Here is a 10,039-nt window from a genome sequence, read left to right on the forward strand (position 1 = left end):
CTGCAGAATCATGTCACACTAATACAGAATTTTAACTTGGTTATAACTTTTCCAGCAAAGACCCTGTAACGTAAAGAACACATTCTGAACAGACAGCTGAGACAGTTGAGCTGTTGAAGGAATCTGTGGGGCCATTAGCGGGAACAGACATTGCTTGCTTTCTCAGAAGTAAGTTCTGCACTATGATACTAATTCTGTTTATCCTGAAAAGTCAATTCCTGTCCATATTCTATTGATATTTTCCTGTCATAATGCTGTTTGGACAGCAAGTCCAAGCATTGCAACAGGCAACTTCCTGAGAATCCATGTGCTTCTTTAAGCCTAGGAGTGCACAGACAGAAGCATTCTTCTGCAGAAGTACATAAAGTTGGAAGTAAACTACTGGAAACATATTCAGATTCTGAGGGATATGACTAAGAAATGTTTAACTGAACAGTCTAAAACCCTCTTTGGTTTGTTTGGTTTTTTTTTTCCAGAGGCAAGTAGCGGAGGGAGAAAAGGATTTGAACGCAATTTGCACAAATGACTTTTAAACCTGATAGAGGGAGAAACAGAAAAAATGAAAGGCTTTGAAGCAGGACTAGCCTTTCCTACGTAGTGAACATAATCCTATTGGAAAGCTGCATTCAAACATAAGTTTAACAAAGATGTGTTCTGGTAGGGTGGAAAAACATAATAAACTTACCAGCCAGAGCACATGCAAGCAGCTTTCCTTCGTGGGGTCCGAAATGGCGTGCTTGACTTTCTGAGTGGATGTATGTGTGGCACAAGGTGGATGCTGCTGCTGCTGCATGTCACTTCTGTACAGGTTATGGGGGAGGCTGAGAATACACAAATGTGACTTGCTTTGGTGGAGGCTGTTCTGTCTAGCTGCAAGGTGGCTGATGTAGTCATGTGCATCCTGACAAGTAGTTTCTGTTGATCTCTCACTTTGAAGTGTGCTGTGGTTCTTGTTCTGTAAGTTAAAGAACTGCATGTGTTTGTCATCAAGCAGTACTGCTGTTGTCACTGCCACTTTGAATCTTGGTGGTGGTAGGCCTGTTTCGAAGCTTGCTGTTGCACTATGATTTCCACCCCACCCCACCAGACTGGAATGGCTGAAAAGAGTAGGGCCTTTGAAATGAGTTAAGTATGTTAGGCCGCTATGATTTTCCTCTGTAAGAACAGGAATGAATTAGTAGAATTAAGGCAAACTTCTAATGCAGAAATATGGAGGGCAATGACTTAGGCTGTGCTACAGTTTCTTTAAACAAATACAAGTACAGAAACTGGAGGCCAATGAGAGTAGTGTAAGATGAAAAAGGTATAAAGACCCCAGAAATTCCACCAGCAAAATCTTGATTTAGAAACAAAAATCTTTAGAAAGAGAGGCATGCTCTCACTTGAAGTGTCTTGTTTATTCCCTATGCAAGAATATATGGTTTGGTATAAAATTCTGCATCTTGTGGTAAATGCAAAATAAGTGTCTGTTGCCCATTCTAATTAGTCTGAATGTGATCATACAAGCAAAGAGCACTTCTTAAAACCTCTGCTGCTTTAGTTCAGATCTGGATAGCACAGCTCTTCCCTGCTCCTAGCCCAAGGTGCACTGTAATCTTGCTGAGGGGATGCCTGGCTCATTTAATGAATCAGTTACTCTTTCCTGCTACAGCAGGTACAAAATAGATTTCTGTTTGGAGGAGAGGGTGAGGTACGGGGTGTCTGTATACATGGAATTATTAATGCTGCAGCAGCTTAAAACGGGGACTCCACTTAGGACTGAGATACAGTACAGGGCTGTGCTGTAGGAATCAAGCTGCTACAGTCAGTTTTACTCTGATGCTAGCACTGGAGAGGCATTGTTAAACTGTAGTTGCAGTGAGCCTCACTTTGGATAAGCAGAACTAGACAGACTTGGCAGTGGAAACTGTAATAAGCAGTGATATTCATGGATGCAGCTGTACCAGGGGAATGTGGGATTGCAAATACGCTAAACTTGTGCCCCTGCTTGCTGCTGTTACCTGTGGGTGTGCAGTTTGTCACTCCCAGTCAAGCCAGAATCAACACCTGTTTGGCAACAGCTTGATAGGATTGCATAGACAGAGCTTGTGCAGGCAGCTGAGGTAAGATTGATTTTTAGAATAGCAGCACTAGAAAAAGTGCTTTTAAAAGACTTTTTAAAAAGTCTTTACCTCTCAAACTGCAAGTTCCTATTAAAAGTTGAAGTGCTCTTGGATAAAAGGGGCTCTTGGCCTGTCTAAAACTGCTCTCAGAGGAGTCTGATATCCCAGCATTGCCTGTTGTAGCTCCAGTCCTTAACACACTTGCTTGAGAGAGGTGCTTGAAAATGGCTTCAGGAGTCAGTACACTGAGCAATGAGTATTAAAGCTCCCCTGCCTGCAGCCAAATGGGGTGTTCTGGGAACTGAGAGATATAAAAATCTACCTCTTGGCAGCCCACAGCTAAAGAGTGCTGTGGTTAGAGCACTTGTGGGGCTGGGGGACACTTCAGTTTCAGTTCCCTGTCCAAAAGCACAGGCATGCATCTGTCTCCTGGAAGAAGGCTCCAGGATAGAGCGTTCTATCTCTGGTCAGGGCCTGAAAATTGCTTTCTCTGTCTCCTTTCCAATGATACTGAAACATTAACTGGAATGATTAGGTAAGAACTTCAGCTTTTGTTATTAAGAGCCAGTCCCCTATGTATGAAGAAAAGCTTGACCACACTGGCACTGCCACGTGCCTTCCACATCACTGAGTTGCAGTTATGTTTGCTTTCAAGCCAGTCAGCTTCTGGGAGGTGTCAGAGTTTGCTCCAGGGTTGGTTGTTTTTTTTTTTTTGTTACCCTGTTATGTGGACAGGTGCTGCTTCAGTCTCACCTGGCATGGCTGTGATACCAGTGCAAGTAATGTGCCACAGCTTAGATTCAAATACTTCTTTCAGTAGGTAAAAATTTAACAAATAAGCTCATCTTCAAGCTGGATGTGCAGCTCTTAAGACTGTGGGACAGTCATCGTTTATAGAATAGCATTGTAAACAGCATTACAATAAGCTGCACTTTCTACAAGTGCATTAATAATGCTGTCAAGAAGCACACTGAATTTGCATATGGTGTTGGGGAACAAAAATGTTAATACAAGGTTCCAGAGCAGTTAATGGTACTTGCAGTGTCACAGCCACGCTTCCATCTGCTCTGTGGTGGGGAAAGGCATAACTGCAGAAGTTACACTGTGCTTATTTTTTATTCTAGTGGTTGCTGTCTTACACTCTAGAATAACAATAAAGGGATTTATTAAAGTTTATAGCTTTCTTCATGTATTACCTCATGAGTAATACTGTCTACTAATATACGCTCTGAATAACCTTCTTGTTAGCAACCGCTGCAGCTTCCCCTTCATTCACAGAGGCAGCTTAAAAAAAATGACCCTGTGGAAACCATTCCCTGTGACTGCCCAAAGGGCTCATGGAAGATGCCAACCAAAGAGGTCACACCCCTGGCTTAGCTGCACAAGGGGTAGGTATTTAAGACTAGTTTCTTGAAAGAGTAGTAAAGAGCCATCACACCTGTTAAAGGAAGGGGAACGGCACAGCGCAAAGCCTGGTCACAAGCGTGCTCTCCCAACCCTGTGTCACACAGCTTTCTGCCCAGGAGGGACGTACTCTGCAAGTAGCTCCATGTGTGTGGGATGAGAGTGGCAGGAGCCCTGTAACCTGGCAGTGCTGGGCCCTTAAAGGAGCATCAGCCTGCAGCAGTCTTCATACTGAGGGTAAGCAAAATACTTCATACAGTAATCTCTAATTAGGGCAGTAAACCCAGTGAACCATACAGAGGTTAATACTCTGCTGGTAAGAGCTGTCCTCTAATTCTCGGCTAATGAAGGAGTGTACAAGATGAACACAACACTTTTCTATGAAGGTCTCTTGGAAGATTAGTATTTGTTGCAAATAACTATCTCTGGTATATCAAATAGAACAAAGTTTGCTAGCAGTTTAAATGTGGATACTAGAAAAAACTAAAGACTGCCACATTACAAACTACTACCAGGAAGAGTTTGGATTTTAAACACGCAAGAATATTAAACTTAATTTGACTGTTTTCCTAGTGACAAGAGGTGTAGAAAGTAGTTGTTTGGAGGCTGGAATGCTACTTGTTCAGCTGTGTTGAAAGGTTATGGTGATTACTGTTGCTTAAACATGCAAACTGAAATGCCAACTGCTAGGCTAGTACCAAATCAAGATGAAATTAACGTTTAAAAGGGAAATATCAGAAAGAGGATGCCTGAAGAAGCAGCTTTCTCCACAGCAGACTATAGCAAAAGGCTTAGAGGCTAGCACTGAAGATTAACTCCTGCTCTTTGCAGGTGATGGCAAAGAACCTGGCCAGAGGAAGCATTAATAATATCAGAAATATTTGCAAAACTATAAATCAATGATTCATTCTGCTTTATTTTTTGTGCTTCTCAGGTAAGATTTTCCAGAAATATTTGCTACATGTTTTTCCTTATTTTTCAACAACTTGTGAAGCATGGGTAGACTGCCATCTGCTAAGCTAGCAGCACACCAGCCTTCCCAGGGCTTCTTTGCAGGTAACCCAGACTGTTTTACCATTACAGAGTTTGAGTTCCAGTTCATAGCCTAACAGTAATGAAGTGATGCGCCTTGGTACACATGGAGTGCAGTCAAAAAACTTACTCTGTATAGTATTTCTTGCCTCCCTCTCCTTCCCTGTTTCCATCTACTGGAGGGAAGAAAAAAAACCAACAACAACAAAACCTCCCACAAAAACTCAAACCCTTCGTGCAGTTCCAGTACATAGAAGTGAGCCCTCAAAAAGCAGAGCTTGTATTTGGGAGGAGTAATAAATACGAAACCTTCTATTGCTACCAAGGTGTTTGGTCTCCATAGCAATAGCATATATACTTGCCTAGGGATAACTTTCTGGTATACTCCATACCATTCCCCTACAGCTGTAAGGCGAGGCTACATGATTAAACCTTCTTACCCCTTGCTGAGTCTTACAGGAGCTTGAATCTCTTCTTCACACTTGAAAGTTACAGGCATATTCTCAAGCTGCCATTGGGCCATCACTCAAACTACAGAAGGCTTTTGATTAAAATCAGCACATCAAAAGCAAGACAGGAGTCGGGGGGAGGAAAACATCCTTTCACCCCAGCATTGATTTAGGCCATTACTGCTGCCTTGGAAGCATCACTACTCCTAGCAAGTCTATGTAGCAAGACAGAGATCACTACTGGAAACAATTTGTAGAGTGCAAAGTGAAAGACAACTTTTCTCACCCCAGGAGGAGGGTTGAGACCCTGGTGTATCATATTCTGCCCACTATGAAACCCCAGGGATGTCTCCAGGTTTGTCTGACGAGGAAGCCAGTATAGCTGTGAAATCATGTCCTCTTTCACCAATGTTACTAAGTTCGTTGGGATGGGTGGCTACATGCCTCGCATCAGGACCACCCCTAAATGAACGTTTAAGCAGCAGTGGGTTAGTGCTGTGAAAGCACTTGTCAGACTTTTTAAAGCTACTGGCAAAGAGTAAAGTGCTTACGCTAGAACAAACAACATAGCTTAGGAGGGTCAAATCAATGCAGAGCTCTGGTGCAAATTTATCTTCAGACACAGCCAGAAAATAATTTAAGGTCATAATTAAAGGCAATAATTTTTACGGTTCTCTTTGGTTAAGGCAAGGGCTGGCAGCTTTGTGAGTCCTCTCAGCTCAGATGTTTGTGTTAAAGTATCAGCTGCCATGTTCAAAGCAACCTGTGCTACCAACAGCAACAACGATCTCTGAAGATACTTGCAAGCCAAACTGCAAGGCAGAGATAGCAAGAGAGACTGCTTGAGGCCACATAGCACACTTTCATCAATTCAGTAAAATGAAATCAAACAGCTTCAGGAGAATGACGACTTCCAAGTTCTTCCCGAAATCTCTCTTTAACAGAGGCACTGGTTTTTCTCCACACTTGGACTGGCAATCACCGGCCTGGAATCAAGATAGATGCTGTTCGGAGGGTTCTCTCCATGAAGCTGTAAGGTATTTCGGGCTATTAGCTCCTTAGCCATCAAAATGAACACCTCTTCTACATTTTGAGCTTCTTTTGCTGATGTCTCCAGTACAGCTAGGAGCCCGTGCTTCTCTGCCAGTGTGCAGGCATCTTCAAACAGGACTTGGCGCTTATCCAGCGAATCTGATTTGTTCCCTTAAAAGAAGGCAAATAGATAATTCAGTAATCTAGTCTCTCAAAAATTAATCTTTAAATGCAATACAAGAATTCTATTTTGTTTAAACAATAGATTTATGTTAGGAACAGGATTTACTAGAAAAACCAAGATGTGAGCACAGAGCTACAAGCATAGAATGTGGATCAAAACTGCAGTATCATGATAATATCAAAACAAGTTAAAATCCAAACAAAAACTAAAAACCTGTGTTCATCCAATTACTTGCTGTAGATAATGGTGCCAGAAGATTATTTGGAAGCAACTGTGGCTCCCTATTCCCTAGTCTTTTTAAACAGTAAGTAGCATTTAAGTTAAATATTTGAAAAAAAAAAAAAACACCAAACAACCAAATCTTGTAGCTATAGTGAATGCACACAGCAAACAAAAGCAATGTTGCATAAAGGTTTATTCCTCACTCAACCTTCAATAGAAGCCACACATGTTATGCTATTGTCAAGCTACCTTGATGCATCTCAGAGTGGATGCTCAGCTCTGAAGATCTGGAATGTTGTTAGCCTAAAGCATATCTCCTCAAAAAAACCCCACTAAACCCCAGGAAGAATCTGCTCAACTGTTAATCAGATTTTAACATGACCTATTTGTACAAGTCAATAATTTTAAGATGACATTGAAAAAGACATGAATTCACACCAGCTATCTTAATGTTTAAAATGTATACTTAAAAAGTTTCTACATGTATAGATTAAACTTTTACTTGAAGCAGTTTAGTAAAAATCTGTCAGAAGTCATGAAACACCTCAGATGTTAAATAAGCCTTTGTGTATTTAAGTAGTTACAGCACACATGGAATTATCATCAGTTCTGGTACTTGCAGTACCTGGCTGAAGTCTACGTTCATAGTTTCAAGACAACCCTTCATCAAATTCAAGATCTGAATTTGAAGCATATATAAGCCAACTCCCCTCCCATTATGTCCCTTTCAGTTTTTCTAAAAGGAAAGAAAACCACAACCCCCCAAAAAGCACCTTCTTGAGGGTTATTTGCCTTTTTAAAAAGAACCCCCCCCTTCCTCCTTCAGTTTCAGGTGGGAAAGTTAGACTTTTTAAACTTAACCTCACACTAGAAAGGTGTATAACATGACTATATGTAATTAAATGTACAAAGACTTCCTGCCAAAGTAAGTAAAGCAAACAGCACCAGCTTTGGAAGAAAGCACCAAGCTGGATCCTTGGCAAAAGCTTTATTTTTACCAATTTCAGAACTTCTTTCTTAAAAAAAAACATCCACCACCAGCCCTGACCACACACACAGATAGGTCTTGTTCTTTAGATTTATGAGAAAAGTTTAGTGTCATTTCTCCCCCCCGCCTTACTCATTCCAAGCACTGCAGTTACACGCAGGTCAGAATTTGTTTGTTTCTTCAGAGGCAGAACAGGCAGAACCACCACAGCAGCAGTTCAGTAACTTGCTAGGAGCACGAGCAGCAGCTTAGGCCCCGTGCCTGCTGCGCTGTGGGGCTCCAGGCTGCCTGTCCTCAAGAGCCAGTCTGGCTGCTGCGGCTGCACGCGCTGCTCGGCACGGCGCCACAGCGGAGCAGGCAGACGCAGTGGAATGTAAAGAAAGGCTCTGTCATTTTACTACCCTAGTTGTCTCATTTGCAGCTTCTTCCTTGGCGGAGGGAAGAGCAATAATAACCTGGAACACAAAGGGAAAGAACCACACTGCTTCCTACCAGCTCCATTCTTAGCAATTTCTATCCATTCCGTTTCGCAAGAGGCAAAGTTTCCTAGTGGAATAAACGAGGAGGAACACAAGCAACTACTTCATGCTCTGCAAAAGCCATGTCCCCATCTACTGTCTTACCTGATCCGAGTGCCATTACAGAGCAATGCGCATGCATATCAAAAGAACAGAGAGGAAAGATGAGAACGAGGAGTTGTGTTGCTCTGTCCCCTTCATCTTGAATTACTGAGCTGCTAAATTCCAGCACATCAGGAGTACAGGGTCAGACTCAACTGCAATTCTAACCTCAGTAAGGTTGTCCATGCTTGCTAGACTAACAGCAAGCTCATTGCATTATTCCAGCAGGAAAGGAACAAGTAAAAAGGTTTCACTGTCTGTAATGGGCTTGGTCCTGTCAGGACTAGGCCGTGACTTTCCTCATTTTTTAAGCTTAGGCCAAATTGATACACTTTCTGATCTCTTTTAACTCTTTTCTTAATCTCTTTTTAACTAAAACTGCATTCTTCTTTAATGCATAGTTTGTAGGCGCTTTAAGTAGTGGGGGGAAAGTGAGGGCGATTTTACATATATATTTAAAAAGCTACATAATACTGAAAATTAGATTCCTACCAATTAACATCATGACCAAGTTTGCAGCACCATACTTTTCAATTTCATGAATCCAGTGAGGAATGGATTCAAATGTGGACCTCCTAGTAAGGTCATAGGCAAGGATGGCCCCATGGGCACTCCTGTAATAAGACTGGGTTATTGTCCGGAACCGTTCTTGACCAGCTGTGTCCCACACTTGGATCTGTAAGAGAAAGGATACAAGTTGTAAAGACCAGCAAATGCCACTTCTTAGGTGTTTGCCATCGGCATCTACACCTTTGAAACCCCTTGTCTAGGGGGCTGCTAGACCTGTCCCAGCTCACTCTACCACACCGCAGTGTGGCTTTGCCCTCTCTGGATCTGAAGAGACATTTACATGCCTGTAAAGACAATCGACACAGACCAAAGAGAAAGCTGCAAAGGTAAACCCAGCTTTATAAAGAGGCTAAGAACCTAATTTCAACTGTACTAAAAGGCATGGAGCATTACAGCCTCTTATAGGAAAGGAAGAAGAGTTAAGAAGCCCTGATGCAGGGCTGGGCAGAGCACAGCTGTGTAAAGAGCAGGCATCTGAACTCTCATCTGCACACAGAAATAAGTTCTAGCTAGCATTTTCTTCTGGTATTTGTCTTCAAAGTCTTCATTTTCCCTCAAATCAAGCACACATCAAAGCAAAGCCTTTTCAAACTAGAAATTTTTCTCTCCTCAGTGTTCCCTCATATCTCTAAGGGAGAGAAGAGACACCCCCTCCAAACCAGAGCCGGCTTTCAAACAACCCCCCGCAGGCAAAGCGTGAGCCCCCTCCGCAAGCAGAGCCAGAGAAGCCACGGGGGCGAGTGCAAACCCAGATTAGGGCGACTGCCTCTGCCAGGGCATCCTCCTGAGGGAAGACTCCCCTCGGCAGCAGCCCTGGTCAGAAAGGCAGCCGGCTTGTACCTGCTGTCCTCAGCAGGGCCGAGCAGCAGACGCGGCGCAGCCCCGGGCCCGCACGGCGCTGGCTACCGAGCGTTCGGCGCTGGCCACCGAGCGGCCCGGGCTCGCTCCCGGCACCTACCTTCACTTTCTTGCCGTCGATGTTCATGGAGCGCACGGTGAAGTCGACGCCGATGGTGTTCTGCTGCTTCTCGTTGTACTGCCCCGTCTTGAAGCGGTGTACCACGCAGGTCTTGCCCACGTTGGAGTCCCCGATCAGGATAATCTTGAAGAGGTAGTCGAAGGCATCGTCCGCGCCGGAGCTGGGGAAAGGCATCGCGGGTCCCGGGCGGGCCTGCGGCGGGGGAGCGCGGCGGTCAGGACCGGGAGAGAGGAGAGGAGAGGAGAGGAGGCACCGCCCCGACCCAGCTCACAGCAGCCGCGGGCCTGGGACAGAACCCCCGTCCCGATCAGCCGCCCCGCTCACCTGCCGGGACAGGTAGAGCCCGCTTTGTACCGCCCCGGCCCTCCGGGGGCCGCCGGGAAATGTAGTCCTAGCCCTAGCCCTAGTCCTAGTCCTAGCCCTAGCCCTCCTCCTCCTGCTGCTGCTCCGCCCCGCT

The 10,039-nt window shown here is 44.2% G+C and overlaps 1 protein-coding gene across 1 annotated transcript; it reads right to left on the reverse strand.

The window, feature by feature from the left end:
- Positions 1-4,402: 4,402 nt before the first annotated feature.
- RAB19 (RAB19, member RAS oncogene family) lies at positions 4,403-10,001 on the reverse strand. Its single transcript, XM_074871817.1, has 4 exons — positions 9,907-10,001; positions 9,562-9,774; positions 8,526-8,709; positions 4,403-6,190 (listed from the first exon to the last, which is right to left on the reverse strand). Exons 2-4 carry the CDS (start codon positions 9,754-9,756, stop codon positions 5,925-5,927), a joined length of 645 nt encoding a protein of 214 aa, XP_074727918.1. The 5' UTR covers positions 9,757-9,774; positions 9,907-10,001; the 3' UTR covers positions 4,403-5,924.
- Positions 10,002-10,039: the final 38 nt, after the last annotated feature.

This window comes from Strix uralensis, chromosome 5 (genome assembly GCF_047716275.1).
Source record: "Strix uralensis isolate ZFMK-TIS-50842 chromosome 5, bStrUra1, whole genome shotgun sequence".
Classification (NCBI taxonomy): Eukaryota; Metazoa; Chordata; class Aves; order Strigiformes; family Strigidae; genus Strix; species Strix uralensis.

Coding starts and splice junctions, on each gene's coding strand:
- RAB19 (XM_074871817.1), bottom strand. CDS start 9,756: ATGCCTTTCCCCAGCTCCGGCGCGGACGATGCCTTCGACTACCTCTTC. Junction 8,710..9,561: donor TCGACGGCAAGAAAGTGAAG/GTAGGTGCCGGG, acceptor TTTCTCTTACAG/ATCCAAGTGTGGGACACAGC. Junction 6,191..8,525: donor CTTGGTCATGATGTTAATTG/GTAGGAATCTAA, acceptor CCTTCTTTTAAG/GGAACAAATCAGATTCGCTG.